This window comes from Orycteropus afer, unplaced genomic scaffold (assembly GCF_000298275.1).
Source record: "Orycteropus afer afer isolate SDZICR_OR568_19922 unplaced genomic scaffold, OryAfe1.0 scaffold00607, whole genome shotgun sequence".
Taxonomy (NCBI): domain Eukaryota; kingdom Metazoa; phylum Chordata; class Mammalia; order Tubulidentata; family Orycteropodidae; genus Orycteropus; species Orycteropus afer.
Window position 1 is genome coordinate 536,956 of NW_006922194.1, and position 22,725 is coordinate 559,680.

The following is a 22,725-nucleotide window of genomic DNA, read 5'->3' on the forward strand; positions in this document are numbered from 1 at the left end:
AGTGAGTTTGGTGGGGGTTTTTTTTTTTTTTTTGGTTTAGCTTCCTTGAGGGGTATACCTATGAATCTTCTGGGAAGATTCACCCTCTTCTTACTCCAGTTCTGCGTTTTGGCCATCGTCATCTCACCCCTGGATTTAGGACAGCAGCCGTCATCTGATCTGCTGATTGAGGTTTGTCAAACTCTGAGAATTGGGAGGATCTTCCAGACCTATTTATAGATGTGAGACTTGCCAGCCTGCCAGCCTCACAGCCTCTACCACCACTACATGAGACGATCCCTTGGGTTTCTGTGAGTTCTGTAAGGCGTTACAGTGAAATACAGAACCCTATGATGGGGGAGATAACTGAGTGGAGGAGGAGTTATGTCTGAAATGATGGAGTGGTATGGTACTTGGAACATTTGGGACATCTTTAACCTTCGCCTCATGGGGACTGGCCTTGTGCTGTTCTTTCTAAGAGAAATTGTTGAAGCAACTATACAAAACTGTTAGTAAATGAGCAGTCGTAGGGTAGTACAAATGGTTTAACACACTCTGCTGCTACCTGAAAGGTTGTAAATTAGAGTGTACCAGGAGAGGTACTTTGGAAAAAGGCCTGGCTATCTGCATTTGAAAAATCAACCATTGAAAACTCTGGAGAGCACAGTTCTACTCTGACACACAAGGGGTTGCCATGAGTCAGAGTCAACTCAGTGGCATCTGATTTTGTTTTGTTTCCTTTTTCATGAATAAATGATTTTGAAAGTATTGGGACCTTTGCTCATTCATTTAAAATGCAAGTAAATAATAAACACAAGTTTCACTTATCACTGAAGAGTGAACCCCATCCACTTTGATTCCATTTGGAAAGTAGCAAAGTGCATGATTAGAAATACTTTGCATCTAGTTTTAAGAAATGAAACTTCAGTTCATTCAAATTTAATTAATGGGGGAAACAAGGATATGCTTGGGTCATGAAAACCTAATAGGCTATTCCTTCCACTAGTTATTTCCATTTTAAAAATTAGCTATGAGGAATAGATGAAAAAGTAGAAACATTTCATGTAATGAAGATGAGAGGGGCTGGAGTAGGAGGGATGGGAATTTGAAATAGACTGGAACTGGAAATACAGCTTTTATCAATGTCCTACTGACCCAGCCTTAAGGAAGGGTATGTGTGTGTATTCAATGTTTTAATAAGATAAAGGCAACATGCTAGTATTAATTACATATTTGAAGAATTTAAATATTTCTCCCTCTTAAAAAATCTAGTCATGGTTAGCATCTACTTATAAGTACCTTATGAGAGTTCTTAGGTTTTTTTTTTTTTTTTTTTTTTTTTTTATCTCAGTCATTTCCCATATAAAGATACAGTCTTAATATGTTTTAAGTAGCAGGAAAATATTCCATGTATGTACATGGCACACTTAATTAGCTTTGTCTCTTGTGTTGGACATTAAATTTATTCATATTTTTCACTACTGTACATGAAATGAGAGCAAACATCTTCATCAGTAGAGATTGGTTCTTTTAAATTACTTATTTAGGAAAAACTTTAAGAATTAGCACAATTAGATCAAAGAGCTGGAAGGAAGGTTGGGCAATATGTTTCTGTAGTGATACTGCCTCTGAAACCCAGGAAGGGTTTACTATGAGTCGAGTCCGACACAATGGCACATAACAAGAATAACAAGAACAACAGAACAAAGAACATGAAGGTTTCACAGCTCTTAGACAATCTGGCAATAGTATTTTATTGTTTACTGACTTTTTTTTTCTTAAATGTGTGATTTGTGTGAAAGCTTACAAAGCAAATTGGTGTGACATTCATTGCAATCCCCATAGTATAACAGCACTTTTTTCAGTTCCTCTCTTTGTTTACCATTTCCCTTCATACTTCTTTCCTATCCCTTCCTGCCTTTTTAGCTTTATCATTGGGCAAATGCTTCCCTTTTGATCTCATGCTGTTGATGGTCTAATAGGTTACTGTTCCTTATAGACCTGTCCTTTCTTTGGCTGAAAATTGAACCTTGGGGGTAAGTTCAGTTCTCAGCTTTAAGGATGTCTAAGGGCCATACATAGTCTCACGGATTCCACCAGTCTCTGTCATTTTTTAAAATACTGTTGTGATTTGGGTGAAAGTTGACAGAGCAAATTCATCTTCACATATACTTTGTCTCATGACATTGGCTGCAATCTCCCACAATGCAACAACTCTCCTCCTATTTCCTCCCCATAGCCTCCTCTTCTCTGTGTCCTTCCCTCCCATGCACTCCTGCTCCCCCCACCCCCCAGCTGTCTCTGTGCATACACAGTCCTGTTCTCCCATGATTGATTTCTCTAAGGAGTGTATCTACCTAATGTAAATGTTTAGCTCACGTATCTGTCTTTTGTTTGGCTGGAAGCCATAGGAGTGGCTTCAGTTCCAGACCTGAAGGGCAACTGTTGTTGTTGTTTGTTGTTATGTGCAGTAGGGGCAGACCTGACTCATAGCGACCCTTCCTTGCCAACCTTCTTCCCGAGGAGTGAATTTGAACCTCTGGCCTTCTGGTTAGCAGTCAGGTGCCTTAGGCACTGTGCTACCAGAGCTCCTGAAGGGCAACTTGCCTGGTCTTTTTTAGGATTTTGAGTTTTCTTCCACATTTTTCTCCCACCCTCTCCAGGGCTTCCTGTTATGATCCGTTTTAGAGCAGTCAGCAATGGTGGTTCGGTACCATCTGGTTCTTCTGGACTCAGGGTTTTGGAGGCTGGGGTTCACATGGTCCATAAGTACTTTGTATTATTTTCTTACATCTTTGATTTTCTTTACTTTTCATTGCTCAGAATGGGGAAAGACCAATAGCTATACCTTAGAAGGCTGCTCACCAGCTTTTAAGATCCCAGTCACTACTCAACAAAGTGGGGTGTAGAGCATTGTCCTTGTGTACTATGCTATGATAGCTGACCTTGATGTCCTCTGAGTCTATGGTCCTGAGACCCCAGGCCCAGTTACTCATTCCCTTTAGGTGTTTGGATATGGCTAAGACGTTTTCATAACTTAACCCCCTAAATTTGTTTTCTGCCCTTAGGCTGGAGGTGAGGAAGGAATGCAGAAATAATTGAATTAGGTTAGGATATATACCCTTTGAAGAGAGGAAGCCTCTATCTACTTCATCCCTTTTAGCTACTCTTTGGGAGAGAAGATGTTATCTCTCTACCCAGAGAGAATTATTGTTGTATTTAGTAAATACTTTCTTATTTTATTGAGATAAGATATTCCATATTATTATTATTATGGATTATATAATTCTATAATTCTGTAGTAATGTTGTTGTTGTTATGTGCCATTCAGTGGACCCCACTCATAGCAACCCTCCTTCGGTTGCCGAGGCAGTACCGCTACTGGAAGTAGACTGCCCAGCCTTCCTTCCGAGGAGTGGCTGCTAGGTTTGAACAGCCAGCCTTCTGGTTGGCAGTCAAGTGCCTTAGGCACCATGCTACCAGAGCTCCTTCTGTAGTAATACTGCTTTAGAAATCCAATGAGGGGTTGCTATGAGTTGGATACGACTCCATGGCAGTTGGTCTGGTTTGGTTTTTATCACTAGTTAACCCTCTTTCCCTGCTTTACTACATGACTATTAAAAAAAAAAAAAAAAAAAAATCTCCAAGTAACCAAAATGCCTAGAAGGTAGGAATTCCCATTTTTAGATATATTGGTTTTAACATACTTTTCCATGGATTTATTCACTGTGGAATATTTATTCACTGTGTATCAGTGGTTTTCATTTTCTGTTAGGTGCTCTTGAATTGGTTCCACTCCTAGCTATCCTGTGCACAACGGAATGAAACACTGCCCAGTCCTGCGCCATCCTCACAATCTTTACTATGTTTGAGTCCATTTTTGCAGCCACTGCGTCAGTCCACCTTGTTGAGGGTTTTCCTCTTTTTTGCTGACCCTCTACCAAGCATGATGTCCTTCTCAAGGGACTCGTCTCTCCTGGATAACACGTCCAAAGTACATGGGATGAAGTCTTGTCATTCTTGCTTATAAGGAGCATTCTGGCTGTACTTTCAAGACAGATTTATTGGTTTTTCTGGCAGTCCATGGTATATTCAATACTCTTTTTTTACCAGCACCATAATTCAGAGGTACCAGTTTTTCTTCAATCTTCCTTATTCATTGTCCAACTTTGACATGCATATGAGGCAGTTGAAAATACCATGGCTTGGGTCAGATGCACTTTAGTTCTCAAAGTGACATCTTTGAAATGTCACCATGACATATGTCACTATTATACCACTTTTGCAGCAGATCATTCTTCCTTAAATCCTGATGCTGTATCCTTCTTCATATAGTCTGATACAGTATTTTTCATTTCAAGGACTTAAATATGAATTTGTTTGACTTTAGGTAGTGGCTAAAGCACTTGTTTACGTGTGTGTTTATTTTCTTAGGTACGGGCTCACCAGCTAGTTTTACCACCCTGCGATGTAGTGATCAAAGCTGTTGCTGACTACGTTCGTAATATCCAGGATATCACTGATTTGGATGCCATAGCTAAAGATGTTTTTCAGCATTCACAGGTAAAAAAAAAAAAACCAGACTCACAAGATATGATTACGTTTTGGTGTCTGCCAGTTTTGGAATGAGGCATGAAAGGAAGTACCTGGTAATTGGATGTATGATAGGAGCTCTTGATGGACCAGTTAGGCCTCAGTGGAGAAGACTTAGTCCGTTAGGTCCCAAGTCTGTGGATCTGCCCTAACTGCTGCTTGTTAGCTGGATAGTCTTAGTCACTTTATCTTGCTTCTCCTATCTCACTTTTGTCCTCACAGAATGAAAAGATTAAGATAGATGATTACTAAGGTCTCTGTTGCTTCTAAATGCTCTTAATTTAATAAGATCTGTATTTCTGAATTTCTACTAAGCAAATCAAAATAGGTCAAATGGTATTGTGCATCTCTGATTTGTCTGTTCCCTTCATGTTACCATCATAGTTTTTTTTCTTCCCCCTTCATTTTTTCAGAAAGTAAAGGTTGCAAACAAGGCAGTATTAGGATTTGGTGAGGCTTTGTGTGACTTCCTGTTCCCTCTAAAGATCTAAAAACACTGGGTAGGCATATCACTGATTTGTTCGTTGTAATGTGTGCCATTTGCTATATAGATGGAGGGTTAGAGACCTAACAGAGTAGAATTTAAGAGACATTGTAAAGCCGATCCCAGGACCCAGGTCTCCTGAGTACCAGTTCTATATTCCACTGTGTTAACTACTTTGCTTTAAAATAATTAATGTTTGATTTAGATCCTCAACAATAATCTGCTCATTTCCTTCTTTTTAAATACGTGTCTAACTTGAAAAGTTACAGATTATTATGCATGTACTGAATTATAGAAATATGTTAATTCATGTGACAATTGGCATATATATACTCATTTACAAAGATTTTCCTACATTTATTCAGTCTAGAACAGATGACAAAGTTATTCGATTTAAGAGAGCGATTGGGTATTATTCAGCGACTAGTAAGCCTATGTCATTTCATCCACCACATTACTTAGGTAAGTAAATAAAGGCCTCTTTTTGGGGGTATTGACTATGCGAAGATGTTTAAATATTTACCATTTCATCTAGTAGGCGTATTCTTTTGAAATGGGATTTTCTGTAGTTCTATGCATAAGTATATCTGAACTTCATGGGCAATTTTAGAAGCAATTTCTGAAAATACTGAGTGACAAGAGATGATTTACAGGTAAAGTGGAGAAGAGTAAAAGAGGATCTTGAAAACCAAGGCTATTAGGTAATTATAATATTGAGATTTTGGGGTCTCTGGGGTTTCCTCTTTTAAATACAAAATTCACTGAGGACATAAAAGATTCTCCAGATTTAAAAATAACTTCATAAATGCAATGAATTTGTGTCTCCTCCTTTATTGTCTTTTTTTTTTTAAAAGACAAAATTTAATTTAGAGATCTGAAATTGAGGAATGAAAATGCTTATTAATTATTAGCCTACTTCCTGCATAGTAAATATCTTATGGGAGGTTGTAAAGTCCTAAGCCATAAAAGTACCATCTTCAGACCTGAATTGACCTTTCTGAGGGTCCAGAGCAATGAAACTAAGAGGAATAATATTGCCAAGTATTATTTAAATTGTTGTGTTTGTTCATACAAGCTGTTAAGAAAAAATGGCATGTTCACGAGACTGTTACAGGAATTAGAGCTTTTATTGGTCTCAGAAGAGTAATTTCCCCAACAGCTGTCATTCACTGTGATAGCATCCATTCATTTATTTAAATGTAGTGCCTACTATGTGCTAGGTACTGAAGATACAGAGAAAAAAAAATGGTACTAGATTTGCTGATTGTGTTTATGATTGAGATGACAAGTAAGTATTAGTAATACTGATGCAATGTGAATAAGATGCAGTGTTTAGAAAAATGTTCCCCAAGTAGTTACTGGATAGTGTAGAATTTACAGAAGGAAGTATACACACTCACTGTACTATTGCTCCTGCAATATTATATGGAATAATTTGGTTAGCTATATAGTATTTTTTAAAGAGTAAAACAAGAATGTGTTCCAGGCCATGCTATCTTTGCACTATGGACTCCTAAAAATATTCTTGGATGAAACCCCAAACCAAACCCGCTGCCATCAAGTTAATTCTGACTCATGGTCAATCATCAGTCAACTCTGACCCCATCAGATTTCCAAGGCTGTAAATGTTTATGGAGTTAGATTGCCTCATCTTGCTCCCATGGAGCAGCTGGTAGGTTCAAACTGCCTACTTTTTGGTTTGAAACCCAATCCCTTAACCACAGCACCACCAGAGCTCCTTTAAATTCCTTTAATTCTTGGATAAAATCTTCAAATGAGTTATAGGTAAGATTAGGTTCACCCGTTAATTTTAAAAAGGATTTATCAATCATTTGCTATTTTAGAAACATTGTGCTGGGAACTAGGAATATAAACATGATTATAATTTTAATCTTTTTTATCGTAGCCAAATCTCACCAGCCAATCACTAATCTAAATGTAAGCACAAGTTAGATATGTTGAAATTTAATTGTCAGAGTATTTGGTTCCTGGTTGAACCAGTAGGTTTCAACCCTGACTATGCTTAAAAATCATTGGTGAATTTTACAAATAACACATATGCCGGTGTCCCACTTTAGGTCTGTAAATTTAGAATATGTAGGCGTGAGCTAGTTGTAGTATAGATTTAAAAAGCTCCACAAGTGAAATTGAGGCCCAGTGAAGGTTCAGAAGCAACCACTATATTTTACTGACATCCTTCACTGAAAAGTAAATGGGCTTAGGGATTTATTCACTACATGCAAGGAACTGTACTAGGTGCTGGGCAATATGGTAAACATGAGAAGCATCATCCTTGCTCTCCTTACAGACTGTTTTATAGGCTAGTGGGGAAGACTGGCACCAAATGAGTGTATGGAATTTTAGAAAAGGAATCATAAAGGGACAAAACAGGAGATAACTAATTTTTTGAATAAGACAGACATTATCCTTGCCCTTCCATCCTTGTCCCCATAGAGGCTAGTGGGGAAGGCATACAGCAAATGAGTGTTGAATGTTAGAAAGAACAGAAACAGAAAATGCTAGCCTTTTGAGTTTAAGGAAGACTGGTATGATTAAATAAATATTAGACTGAATCAATGATTGATTATTCTGATTAACTTAATATTTACAGTAGGATTTAAAGGTTGAGTGGGATATTCCAGCTTCTTCAATATGGAAAGACATAGAAGAGAATGATATTAGTAGCAAACACCAGTCCTCCAAATATGCATGAGGTCATTACTATAAATTGGTAGGGTTGAAATAAGAAGAAGAATCAAACAGGTTTAATTGATCACTACTAAGAGGGAAAGATTGAAAATACTCAAAGGTATAAGGGAATAGGTGATAATAACTTGTGGTCCCTCAGAAAGCAGAATTGGATGAGATCTAGTGCACATGTGGTGACTTATAAATAGTTGGAAAGTAGGGATATCTTCTCTTTCCTTGTAGATAGCTTCCTAATACCTAGGATGGTTTTCATTGTGGCAGTAGAATCCCGAGTAGGATTGGCTGTTACTACTGAGCATTTAGCTCACTCATGCACATTGTAGGTAGGTCACAGTCAAAGAGTATACAGACCAAGGGTAACAACTATGTAGGAGAGCTCATTTCAGCAAAGAGATAGGAGAACTGCTCATGCAAATAGGAGAAAAAAATTCACAAAAAATACCATGTTGAAATTGGTGCTATGGCCACTAAAAAAAACAGGTTCTGCATAATGAATAGCAAAGAAAGAACCTATGGTCATAGCCACTGGTGCTTAAGGAGGGACCTTACAGGGCATTTCATTTTGACAGGCTTGCCATGGATCAAGAATGTGGTCATCAGCCTGTATCACAGCAGATCTTCTAAAGGGTGACAATATTCTCACAGATTGATTCAGAGTAACCTAATTCATAAAAGTAGATGACAAAGGTAGACTCTCGGGAAAGCAAGACAGAGATGTAACATAATGATTACAGTGTAGGCCACAGTAGTTGGACCCTGATAGAATGGAAGAAACATGTGCAAAAGAACCTCAAATTCCAAAAAACAAAAAAACATGACTTAGTGGATTGGTTGAAACTGGAAAACTCTCAGAGACTGAAGTATTCTTCAAATCTTGAACTGAAATTAGTCCCTGAGGTCATCTTGTAGCTAAATAACAGATTGGCTCACAAAATAATGAGCATCACCTATAAGTACTGTGCTTCTTTAAAAAATCACCTCTATAAGACCAAATGGTCAACAGTTACTTTAAAACAAAGATGAGAATGTAAGAGGATAGGAGAACTAGATTAATGGATATGAAACAACCAGAATGGAAATAATGAGAATATTCTTGTCTTGAGAAGAATGTAACCAGTGTCACTGAATAGTTTGTGTGGAAATAAAATATTATGGGGGAAGCACTCTACAATGATACCTGCCTGAAAGGGTAGAACGAACCATTCAGACAAAAGGATGACAATATACATGTACACTACAGGAAAAAGAATTTATAAATGCCTACACTGCAATTCAGGCTGAGACAGACAATACCTCAGTGGATGAGAGATCATCCCAGGAGTATTCATGTTCCAGTACATTTCCTAGGACAGAAGTGACTTGCGAATGCCAGTGTTATCACAGCTGTAACTACTGTCAGTTAACTTTTCAGTATCTTAGATTTTCCTTATCTGCAGACATCACCCTACTCAGTCTGAGAAGATTATCTCACTTCTCATTTCACAGAGATTATAAAAGCAACCACATGGAAGAAAATGCCCCAAGCTCTTCACTTGCAAACCAGTAAACTTACTGTTGTGCATTCCTGTACTTTCTTTCTTGGTTGTTAGAGGAAAGATGGTTTCCCTCTCCTATTTTCAAAGGCGAACTTTACCACTTCTTTTTAAATGGAATCAGATTATACAAACTCTTTGATAAATGTCTTTGTTCTATTTAAAAATATACCTTTGACTTTTTCCATGTCACTTCACATAGGTTTACTGTGTTTCATATGAATATGAATTACAGTAGATTATGTGAATGTACTGTAATTTATTTTGACCACATCGCTACTGTCTTTATCTACAGTACTTTCAATTTTTTTGCTATTGCAATCACTTTTTAACATTTTATTGTCACAAAGTATTTGATGATATGCTATTGCTATACTTTACTAATATCAAAAATTTGATATTTTAGATTATGTAATATTCAGTCTTCATCTTATAGGTTTGCGTACTAAGCCGCCCACTTTTTAAAAATTCTTACTTAAAATGTTTTATAAGCTTTAAATGGAAAAATAGAACCATCTTGTGAATGGTAGTATACTACTATCATGATATATTTGCTTCAGATTTTTTATAGAAACACATTAGTCTTTTCTGAAAGTCATTATGTATCTCCTTCAAATGTGTTTTTATAATTTTGTAACTTCATATATATGGACCAATAAATAGTATTCTGAATTTTTAAATTAAATGCTATATGATACATACCATCCTGCACTTGATTGTTTTTTTTTTTTTTTTTTGAGATGTGTCTTTTTCAGTTTTTATTCTTTCAAAAAGCTAGTACCTGTGACATTGGTGTCAAAACCACCAGGGATTTCAATGAATAGATGATACGTAAGGAAAACCTAGGATGTTACTTATATGGAATAGAAAGTGCTTCTGTTTGTTTCTTCTTCATTGGGTCCAGAAGTTCTAAGTAGATAATAGAATTCTCTTGATCTTATTGACATTTCTGCTTCTCAGTCTTTATTCCTACTATTTTTCATTCAGGTGTAGCTTTTCAGCTCGAAGAAGGTCAAAGAACATGAAGATTATGAATATGCCTGTTCACTTCATTCATAATCTTTTCATGTTCCTTCCCTTCTTCAAGCCAAACAGCCTCAGTTTTTTCTGCCTTTATCAGGGTCTCTCTCCTAGACAGTGAGCTCCAGCTCTTCAGATGTGGTCCAGCGCTTGTATGCCGAGGTGGGCATCAGCTCTTCGACAGCTTGTAGCTCCCAGGAGTCATTGTTTACAAAAAAGCCTCGCTGTTTTTCCCCTACAAAATTTAATCCTTGAAAAGCACAGAAACAACTTGTGTCTTCTCTTGTTCAAATTGCTTTGCTGCCTGTTTGGTCTGACTTTTGTCCCTGGCCTTCGCATTTGGCTTTAACTCACTTTCTCAGTGATTGCCATCCTCACCCAGCCATATCTAGCCAAATTAGGCAACTGTTTGTTCCCACTCTGTTCCCCTACCCCTTTCCTGTCTTTTTTAAACTATTTTTCTAGATGGAAACAAACTAAATAAGATTTTCCTTCATACAACTTTGTGCCTTAGTTTCTAGAGTATATTGATATTTAGTTGCTAAAACGGCAAGGAGGCCACATGTTCTGACCTCCTCTAATCTCACAAGAGGAAGACAGCAGTAACCCAAGGCCTATTACTGCAAGGCCAAACATGCTGCCTCCCTCCAGCCCTTTCACCAACCGTTCCTCCCAAAGCACCCACCACCTCTCTCCTGGGTTTGATAATTCACTGCAGTGGCCACACAGAACTCATAGATTACAGGGTTTATTAGGGAAGCACCAGTCTACAACTCAAATTCTGGAAGAACGCTCAGTCTCTCTCCCAGCCCACCGTCCCTCAGCCAAGAGTCTCTCACAATCTCTTTCCCAGCAGTGCTGGTCCCTCGGTGTCTCACCCAGCAATGCTTGTCTCTTGCGCCTCTTTGCCAGCAACGCGTGTCTCAGGAGCCCATGTCTCTTTCAGCAGCACATCTTCTTCAACCAGCAGTCAGAGAGAGTTCTGCCTCCAGGAGGTCTCCTTTAGAGCCCGCAGGGTGGTCAAACTAGCCAATTATAGCATCAGAACTCTAAGCACCTGAGAGAGAGTGGGTACCTCCCAGAACATTGTCTTGTGCCTCTCCCAACAGAAATATTCCAGGTGGACACCTTCAGCAATCAGGAGCTCTTCACTTGCTCATAGAAAATCTCACCTTGGAGTTTACAAAGACTTATGGGTAGAAAAGCCACACAAAGTAATTTACTACACTGCATTAGTAAATACATCCATTTGAACACGTTTAAAATAGTTGGAGATATTTTGCCTTTTTTTTTTTTCCCTTCAGTCAAGCATTTAGAACTAATGTTGGTAGTAGGGATTATATTGATTTAAGTAATCTTTAAATCTAATTTTCAAAACTATGTATATTTTTAATAATAATTGAAAAATCACACATCAGCACTCCTTTGTTTTACAGAATTTTTTTAAAGCTTACTTTGTTACTATTCTTTGTTTTGTTTAATGTAACATCTATATAATAATATACCAAGTAATGGATAAGTATTTGTTAGGTTGGGCCAGAACTGGGAGCTGAGGTGTAGAGGCTGACTGTAGTTTTAAGTAGAGGTTCGAGTTTAATAACCAAACCAAAAACCAAACCCACAGCAGTCAAGTTGTATCCGACTCATAGTGACCCTTCCTTGGGTTTTCGAGGTGGTATTACCACAGAAGTAGATTGCCCAGCCTTTCTTCTGAGGAGTGCCTGGTGCATTTGAATTGCCAGCCTTTTGGTTAGCAGTCAAATGCTTAGGCACTACACCACCAGAGCTCCTTAGTTTAATACCATTCCTTCTTAAGTCTTTTGTCTTTTAACTTAGAGCAAAAGATGGACACTTTGATATAGACAAAAATAAGTCATTCAAGGAAGTGTATAACTTAGTAGCATGTTTTTGTTTAATAGGGTGGAAAGTCAATTAAAAAGTCCTTGTGTCTGTAAGGACTGCAATGAGTGATTCTTTTCCCTTTAATCTTAAAAAAGTCACTAATATTTAAAAATACTTGAAAATTATGGAGTGATTCTTTTCCCTTTAATCTTAAAAAAGTCACTAATATTTAAAAATACTTGAAAATTATGGAAATACTTTTCATTAGTAATGAAACGCTTTTTCTACATTGATTCTCCTATCTTTGTCTGTCTTGAATTTGTATACTTGTTGCAAAAAGGACAAGGAGGCCACATCTCCTGACCTCCTCTAACCCCACAAGAGGAAGACAGGATCACCATCAGTAGCCCAAGGCCTATTACTGCAAGGCCAGACATGCTGCCTCCCTCTAGACCTTTTTTCTCCTGGGTTTGATAATTCACTGCAGTCCACACACAACTCATTCATAGGTTATGGGGTTTATTAGGGAAGCACCAGGCTACAATTCAAGTTCAGGAAAATGCTCAGTCTCTCTCCCAGCCCATAGTCTCTCTCCCAACAGTGAGTGTCCCTCGGTGTCTCACTCAGCAATGCATGTCTCTTGCATCTCTTTCCCAGCAGTGTGTGTCTCTTTCAAGCGTGTGTCCCTTTTAGCAGCACGTCTTCCTCAACCAGCAGTCAGAGACAGACTTCTGCCTCTAGGAGACCTCCTTTTGAGCCCTGCAGAGTGGCCAAACTAGCCAATCATAACATCAGAATTCTAAACACCTGAGATAGAGTGGGAACCTCCCAGGACATTGTTTTGTGCTACTCACAACAGAAATACTGCAGGTGGGCAACTTGAGCAATCAGGACCTCCTCAGTTGCTCATGGCAGTTTCCACCTCTGAGTTTACAAAGACTTATGGGTAGAAAAGCCACACTAGATAATTTACTACACTGTACTTGTCTAACAAAGCTTACCCCTCCAGTAAGTATTTGTGGAAGGAGGAGAATCAGAAACTGGTGATATTAATGTCTACTGTGTAAGCCCAGTGTCTATTCTGGAAAAGGCCTCCTTGTTATAAGAAAGGCAGATAATGGCTCTGCTGAACTACATTTTCGTGTTGAGAACAAGAACTGGTTTAGAAGACGCATGGAGTCCACAGAAGCATACCCTGCCTGGGTTGTTCTGTATTTCTGTAGCCTTAAAGGAAATAGTTTGCTGATTGAACTAAGCTATGATAGAATTGCAACTAATGTTGTGCACTTTAAAAGATTTATTAGGTCATTATGATTTTAGAAAATACTCTTTCCTTAGATATCTTTGGTTTCAAGGAAGTTGTGATACAATTTTTTGTTTGTTTTTTCAAGGAAAGAGTTAATTTTTCAGGAAGTTTTTAGGGTATAATGACTAAAAATCGACTGCAACAAAAAGATCACCATCACTTGAATTCTGCTGCATAGCTGATGCACTCAGCCTTTCATTGTTATTATTCACATGCTAGGTATAAAAGGTCAAAGAGAAGGCATTGTAAAATAACCTTTGCAGTGATTTAAATTAAAATATTAGAGCTCATCAGATTTTTTGGTCCAAAATCTGACCAAGATTCAGAATCACTTGAAAATGGAACTTTAAAAATTGCCAAATCTTAAATGTCACCCTCAGGCATTCAGGTTTAGTAGATTTATTGTTCAGTCAAGAATATCTTGTGTGTGTCTGCGTATGTGTTTGTGTGTGTGCACCCACGTGCACACACATGCCACTTTTACCATTCCTAGATACTTGAACTGTGTTGTTTCTCTGTTTAGTATACAGGTTGAAGTTGTGCCAAGATTTTCTCTTTAATAATCACCTGGATAAAAGACCTGTGTCATTTTAGAGCTTGAGAGCCAAAGGCAATTGGAGATATGATCTTCAAATGGATTTTAGCTTATAAGATTCATGGATAGTCTGAATGGAAAGAAATGATCAGTATCTGATGTTTTGATTTTTAGATTCACCAGTAACCTTATGGCCTATGCCTTAGTCCTTGTAGAGTCTGCACAGTCCTGGAGACCCAGGTGGCCAGCAGCTTGTCTGTGGTCCTGAGAGTGTTCTTTTCCATATGGCTTTCTCTTTGCATTCCCCAAACAAATTCTCTACTTTTGCAAGTTAGCAAGAGAATAATGAATAGTGCTTGCTTTGGTAACAAGTATACTAAAATTGAAACCGTACGTAGAAGATAGCATGGCCCCGGACAATGATAACATGCAAATTTGTGAGGCATTCCATATTTTTAAGAGAGTTACATTGTGACCATTGCTGTCAATGTTGTGAAACAAAATGTATATGAACCGTTGAATGGAAAACAAATTTGCTCTGTAAACTTTCACTGAAATCACAATTTTAAAATAATAGAAAAAATAATGAATAGCAGCTGCCAATGCAAATCAGAACAATTTTAAGAAATAGTGTTTTAAAAGAGCACAAAAATCTCAAATAACTGATTCTGTAATGCATGGTAAAATGTGCAACTTAAAATGGTTTTGTTTAACAATTAAAAAATGTGGATAGCAACTCCATACTTTATAAAACTTGCTAGTTAGCCAAGAGACTAATTTTAATTATAAAGTGATTTAATTAGAAAAATTATTTTATTTTATAAATTTAAGAGAAACTGTTCTATTACTATTTTTTTCCTATAATGCCTACCAGGGCTTATACTTTTGCTGAATTTTCAGATTAGAAGGTACAGCAGTGAATTGTAAGAGAGCTTGAACTATATATAATGAATACCTGGAAAGTTAGACCACAGATAAATGATATATTCAAGGAAATGAACAAAAACAAAAATACTGTCAAAAGTTAATTGAAAATTCTTAAAAGTTAATGTCCTGGCCTCAGTGTAAAAAAATTGATTATAATAATAATGAGTTTTTTGTTCTTTTTTTAGTGTTAAGCATCAGTTTCTAAATATATTCATGTCAGCACATGAGTAAATAAGACAAATGAAATATTGTAGCTACAAGGTATGTCCAGTGCTAGAATGTTATTCTAGTCACACTTGTTTTATTATTTTCATTTCATATTGATGAAACAGCCAGACCAAATCAATTTGGAATGCCTGGGATAGTGCCACCATATGTTCCGCCTCAGATGCTCAACATTCCACAGACCCCTCTACAAGCAAAACCTATGGTAAGAGGGTTTCTGTTCTCGTGGCCACCAGTTAGCCATGCATCTTGTGGGGAAAAGTTGGTCTTTAAAACTATACATGTATTAAGTTTTAATGACTGTAAATTTCTCACACTCTTAAGTGATATGTGACATAGATGTAAATAATTATTGAATTGAAAATAATCCAAGAAAAGGAAATATTAACTTCAGTTTGCATTTTATAGGCAGTCGTTTCTCTTCCTGAGCATTATATGTACCATTTTGTTTTAGGCCCATCAGATGCCAAGCCTAGGTGGTGCTCCGGGTCAGGGTCCATACCCGTATAGCCTCTCTGAGCCGGCTCTCACTTTGGAAACAAGTGGAAAGAATTTGGCTGAGCAGAACAACTATAGTAACATTCCTCATGAAGGGAAACATACTCCATTGTATGAACGGTCCTCTCCAATAAATCCAGCTCAAAGTGTCAGTCCCAACCATGTGGATTCAACTTACTTTCCTGGTTCTTCTACATCATCATCTTCAGATAATGATGAAGGCAATGGAGGAGCTACAAAGTGAGTAGTACAGAAATAGTGGAACTCTTCCTAAATGTATAGAGGTAGCTATCAGCTCACTTTATAGTTCTTAAGTTACCTGGAGATTCTGTGTCTAGCTGACCAGGCTATTGGACAGAGTGTTTTGCTCAAACATCCATTTTGTTGCCGATAGTTAATGATGCTTGCTCTGTGCTTGGATTAGTGCTACTTGGAGATTGAAGAGAAGGGAAGTACAACTTTCTTAAGTACACCATAAGCTTTCCAAGATGTTAATTTTGCAGTATATCATCCCATGACTTTGAACTGTAGGAAAACTGGGCTACTCCTTTTCTGCAAAAGAGTTTTAGAGTAATTGATTTGTGTGATTCCAAAACATACGGTAGAATCTCTTTGATATGGGACCTCTGACCCTTAATTTTTCTCAGAGTGAGTTTTTCTCCCCCTGCTTGGGAAAGCATTTTTGTTAAGTTAGAGATCTTGTCTTCTGTTTCTTCCTATATAAAATGGAAAACACTGTTGGCTGTCAGGTGCCAGTTACTGAGATATTTCTTTTTAATTTTTTTTGTGATTTGGGTAAAAGTTTACAGAAGAAATTCACTTTCCATACAGTCGCTCACATACACTTTGTCTCATGACATTGACTGCAATTTCCCATAGTGCAAAAGCTCCCTTCCCACTTCCTCCCCATAGATACCTCTTCCCTGTGTTCCCTCCCTCCCATGCACTCCTGCCCCCTGAGCAGTTTTCCTGTGCATACACAGATCAATCTCCCATGATTGATCTCTCCAAGGAGTATATCTTCCTAATGTAAATGTTCAGCTCATATGCCTGTCTTTTGTTTGGCTGGAAGCCACAGGAGTGGATTCAATTTGAGATATTTCTTCATACCTAAGTACTGCACACACAGTTTTCATAGCAGCATAACATCCATAAATGTTTATTTGCTGTATGTGCAATCCTAAATTCTCAAATGAAGTGAAGATTATTATTTGGCATTCAAACTTCCTAGCACAGATAATGTATTTAAGGTATGCTACATCGGAATCTCTGGATTAGAGTACAGAGATCTGCGTTTTTGAAAGCACTCCAGTGAATCTGAGGCACACTTAAGTTTGAGAACTACTGGTGGATGTTCTCACATACCCTGTCACTCTAGAATTCCAAGGCACTGTGAGTTTTCTTTGAAAAATGGATTCATACCAGCTTGATGAAACCATCTGTACAATACAGCTTCATCTTAATAAAAACTATTCTTTCTAGGCTCTGAAACATAGGTAGAAATAAGGTAAAAAACAAAAGAAGTATACTTTATGACTCAAAGAGTTACAGACTAGTAACAGAATATGGAAACAGGTAGAGTTGCTCATTTGGGGACATTTGATGGATTCCATGGGACATCTAAGTCAAGGTTACTCTGTTCCTTAGGATAGGAATTCAGAAGAACAGTTGACTTGCTTATTTGGATTTAGCTAGTTGTCCTCTTTGGAATGAAAGTTGAACTTAGAGTAAGAACAGTTCTTTTGTGCATATTCAACTCTTAGCTGTTGGTAAAGGTTCTGAGCAGTGTTGATTTTCCTAGAGCTTTTCTGGCTTATAGTGGTCTATTCTACCTCTCAATTTCTATAGCATTTATTGTCTTTACAGACTGTGACTTGATGCTTGTATTACATTTTCTGGAGGTACATCTTGTTTCTGTAACCAGAGTATAGGTTCCTTGATATAGGGACTATTTAATGTTTTTCCATAATTGTAGTATCAAGTACAGTGAAGTAAGCAGAATCCATACATAGCCTGGAATCAAAAGATTGGATTCAAGTTGTGTAGTGTAGCCATGACTTAAATTCCTTGAATCTGCTTCCACATTTGTTATAATAAATAAGAGATTGACACATCAAAGTTGAGATAAAGGAAGAAAGAGGAGACAAGAGTGCTTGTGCCTGAACGCTTCACTTTCACAGGTCAGGTAGAGTATAGTTCTGGGTCAAGTCCTTAATTACGAGCATCCTTTGCTTGTGACAGATGTTTTGATACAACTTTGGCAGGGTGCCAGTAAAGGATGATTGTCATGATTTTAACAGAGAAGATACTAACTTGTTAAATAAGATGTATGAGGTATATCAGATGCACCTTGAAGCTGTGCATAAGAGAATAGAGAATTGCTTTCATAGTTAAAAATATTCAGTAGGATCAATAAATCAGAATTTTGTTTATCTTTAGTGTGGACTAGAACTAGAATCCCTGGTCTTAGACCATGCTATCAGAAGTATTAGGGAAGAGAAAAGTATCCATTCAGCCAAGAATTAGTTGGGTTGGTACTTTTACCAATAAACGTGACGGTGAGCAAGACAAACAGTCTCTTTGTTGGCCCTGAGCTTATACTATAGCGCAAGACAGTCAATAAACAAGGAACATACAAACCCAAAAAGATCACTTCTGGTGGCAGTGCTGTGAAGCAAACAACACAAAAGAGAGTGACTGAAGGTGGGGCGGCCCCTTAAGATTGCAGTGCTAGGAGGGGCCTTTCCAAAGAGATGAGATTTGCACTGTGGCCTCTGTGAGTAATATGGAGACCTGAAGGAGAACTTCCCAAGCAGTGGGACAAGTACAGAGTGTGACCAGTGCGTAGGAAACAGGAGAAAGCTAATTGGTGAAGAGAAATGAGCCCATGGGAGAGTAAGGCCTAATTAGAACTTTATTCTTAGTATGATGTGAAACATCCAAAAAGTTTGCTCAGAATGGCCCTTGGACTGGAAAGATCCTGATTACTTATTTGTAAATGAGTGTACTGCTATCTTGATGTCATTTGCCCTTGGGAGAGATATATCTTTGAATAGTTGGATTATTTAACTGATCCATTTTAATGCACAGTTGAACTCCAGAGCCTCTACTGGAACAATTTCAACAGATTGATGGTTGAAGTTTTTTATGATTTCTGTACCTGGAGACATACATACACCTAGATACAGCAAAGGAGAGAGACCTAACGTAATTTTTTTTTTTAATCATCATATTCTTTTTTCACTCCTTAATGATAAATATAAATGCCATTGGCTCCCTTGTACTTCCCTCCACTCCCCAGAATAGATTCAAACTGCTACAAGGGTAGGGCCTCTGTCTGTTATTTGTCAAGGCATACTTAATAAATATTTATCAGATAGGGCAAAATGTTTGTAACATAAAACGAAGGCTTAATTTCTACTTTCTACAATTTAAAAATATGCCCTATAGTACAAGTTAAGTGTTACTGTAGTAAGCAAGAAGCCAAATTCAGACTCGGGTACATTCTACAAAATAATGACCTGAGCCATTAAATTACTGATTGTTTTAAAAACAGTGATGATGATGGATTAAGAAGACTGTTAAGAATGAAAGAGACTTTACCCAAAATGAGAAAAGCTTCCTACAAATTAAAAAGGCAGCTGTTTCCAGGTGGTCAGTAAACATGTAAAATGATGTTCACCTTCATTTTAAAATTCAAAGGAATGCAACTTAAAGCAGAATAAGACACTTTTTTTTTTTTTTTAAATCTATTCAGTTGTCAAAATTCTTCAAGTTAAAGTTCTTTGAGGGAAAATGGATGGAGTTGGTGGGACTGAACTATTTGGCTCTTTAGGGAGGGCATACCTTTTAACAATAGGTTATCTAATAACAAAAGCACAAATCACAAAAGACAAAATAAATACATATTTGTTGTTGTTATGTGCCATTGAGTTGGCCCCAACTCATAGTGAACCGTCCTTGGGTTTCTGAGGCAGTATCACTACGGAAGTAGATTGGCCAACCTTCCTTCTGAGGAGTGGTTGGTGGGTTTGAACCGCCAGCCTTCTGGTTTGCAGTCAAGTGCCTTAGACACTGTGCTACCAGAGCGCCTAAAATAAATATTTGTTGTTGTTATGTGCAGTCGAGTCGAACCCGACTCATAGTGACCCCTCCTTGGGTTTCCCAGGCAGTATCACTACGGCAGTAGATTGCCCCATCTTCCTTCCGAGGAGTGACTGGTGGATTTGAACTGCCAGCCTTTCTGGTTAGCAGTCAAATGCCTTAGCCACTATGCTACCAGAGCTCCCAAAAATAAGACCTCATAAAAGCTAAAAACATTGTTCATCAAATGACTTTACCATAGAAGTGGAAAAACAAGCTTCTGATTGGGAGAATATCTTTGGAAATCATATATCCAACAAGAATTTATTAACAAAAACATACATAAATGAGCTCTGGTAGCATAGTGCCGTAAGAGAGATGAAATTCTAAACCACAGTGAGATACCATTTCACTCTCACTAGGATAGCTAAGATTTAAAAAAAAAAAAAAGGCCAGAAAATAACAAATGTTGGTGAGGATGTAGGGAAATTAGAACCCTTACCAATCTCTGGTGGGAATACAAAATGGTTTAGCTGTTAATGGGAAAGTATTTCAGTACCTCATATAAACTAACATTAGAACTACCACATGACCTAGCAACTTTACTCCTAGGTATATACCCAAAAAAGTTGAAAGTGGAAGGTCAAACAGAGACTTGTACACCAGTGTTTATTGCAGTACTATTTATTTATTTATTTTTATTGTGATTTGGGTGAAGATTCACAGAGCAATGTAGTACTATTTATAATGGTTGAAAGGTGGAAGCAACCTAATGCCCATCCCCAGATGAATGGATGAATAAAATGTGATACATATAGGCGGTAGGAGAAATGAAGTCTTTGATACATGCTATAGTATGGATGGTGCTTAAAGACACTGTGCTGAACAAAATAAAACAATCACAAAAGGACAAATAGTGTGTGACCTCACTTCATATATAAAGATAAGAAAAGGCAAATGTATGGAGACCAGAGTTTATTAGTGGATACCAGGGGCAGGAAGGAGGGGGCCAAAGGAGTGATGGAAGAATCACATGATGAAGGGTAGAGTTGCATAGTCAATTATTTTGATTGCTGCCTGTAAGTTGTACATCTGTAGAAGGTAAATTGGCTGGCAAAAGTTGTTTGATCGATAAATTTATAACAGTGACAAAACTAAGAGTAGCTGCTGAGGCTGCTTGTGTATAATCAAACACCTCATGGGAGTTGGTTCCTTGGTTTGGAAGTTTAGGGTCATGGTTTCATGAGATAACCCAACTAATTGGCCTAATAACATGTTTAGTGCTTCAGTGTTGCTTCCTAATTTATGGCATAGTGCCTGAGGTCTTAAAAGTTTGTAGGCATCCATCCAAGATACAACAAATTGGTTTCTGTTGGCCTAAAGCAACAGAAAAGGAGGAGGATCAGGAATAAGAGGAGAAAATGAAATGGGTGGCTAACCACCTCCTTTACCACCTAACCAAAACAACTGGATGGTGCCCAGCTACTGTTGCTAAACATTTTGATCAAAAATTCCATAGAGGGATCTTGATCAAAAAGGGGAATATGTAGAACAGAATTTCAAATTAGACTGGACTCTCGCCTTTCTGAAGCAATGGTAAGTGGATGAACCCCTGAACTATGGCCCTCAGGTAATCTTTAAACCTTAAGCCAACATATCCCCTAAAGTCATCTTAAAAGTGAACAGTAGTTTAGCTTAACCTAGTAAAAAAAAATCTGCCCTGAGCATTACTACCTATATGGGATCAGATTGACAACAGCTCAAAAGATTGGATAGCAACCTTAGGGGGCAGTGAATTTATGTTAATGAGGGAGAAACAGTACATAAAAAGTGAGAATGGTTTCACAGCTTGGAAAATGTCATCAGTGTCACTAAATGTAAAACTGTTGAATTGGTATATGTTTTGCTGTGTATACTCTCAACAAACAACAAAATAAATAAAATTTAGAGAGAAAAAAACCAGTGTAGCTACTTCTCACTTCACTTCTATAGAACCAACCTTCTTTCTAGCTCTATGTGTGTGTCTCTCTCTGTTTGTTGTAGAAATAAAGATCAGGTGCTTTGGGGAGTTATTCTAGATCTGTCACAGTTACTTTTGCAGTAAATTAAGAAATGTGCTGGTTTCTTGATTATTATCAGTATATACTTCTTGTTCAATTCCAAGTTTAAATTGAGGGGAAAAAATCAAGGAAATATCCTTTATTTTCTTCTCTTCCTGCCCTTTGTCAAGTTTTTGTAACCCTATTTTGGTTGAATTAAAAATTACAGTTGAATGTGGAGATGTTTATTTTATATTATTTTTGTAGGTTCTTTTGGGCTTTTAGAATATGAATCAATTTGAGTTTGCCAATTTGAAGTTTTTTTGGATAATTTTTATAGCTTGATTTTCTAATTATCATCCCAATACAAAGTTATATTGAATTCAAGCATTAGGAAAAAAAAAAATACAGAAAATCCCCCATGGTTCTACCTGCAGAAATAGAACTATTTTCAAAAGAAAAAGATTGAGGGACATTCAAATACCACATTTTTCTCTGCACATACTGACATTACAAAAAAAAAAAAAAAAAACAGCCTAAACCTGTTGCTGTCTAATTGACCTCAACTCCTGTTAACTCTGTGTGTCAGAGTAAACCTGTGCTTCATAATGTTCTTGGTGGCTGATTTTTCAGTAGATTGACAGTTCTAAGGCCCCTTTAGGTGGACTTGAACCTTCAGCCTTTCAGTTAGCAACCAACTACATTAACTATTTATACCAGCTAGGAACTCCATATACTAACATATAATTTTTACAGCAGTGAGATCTTCTATGGACAGCAACTTGCCTGTTTTACTTAATATATACTTATATGTAATAAAGGAGCTCTGGTAGCATAGTGGCTAAGACACTTGATTGCTAACCAGAAGGCTGGCGGTTCAAACCCACCAGCCACTCCTCGGAAGGAAGATGGGGCAATCTACTTGCGTAATGATACTGCCTCGGAAACCCAAG

The 22,725-nt window shown here is 37.5% G+C and overlaps 1 protein-coding gene and 1 pseudogene across 1 annotated transcript in view; both read left to right on the forward strand.

Moving 5' to 3' along the window:
• Positions 1-22,725, forward strand: part of FAM120A (family with sequence similarity 120A) — a 201,842-nt gene that overhangs the window by 96,610 nt on the left and 82,507 nt on the right. Inside the window, exons 4-8 of the mRNA XM_007956323.1 lie at positions 4,414-4,542; positions 5,422-5,518; positions 6,726-6,728; positions 15,260-15,357; positions 15,607-15,890. Coding sequence (XP_007954514.1) covers positions 4,414-4,542; positions 5,422-5,518; positions 6,726-6,728; positions 15,260-15,357; positions 15,607-15,890 — 611 coding nt within the window. The remainder of the gene's footprint in view (positions 1-4,413; positions 4,543-5,421; positions 5,519-6,725; positions 6,729-15,259; positions 15,358-15,606; positions 15,891-22,725) is intronic.
• LOC122151597 lies at positions 14,357-14,457 on the forward strand (annotated as a pseudogene).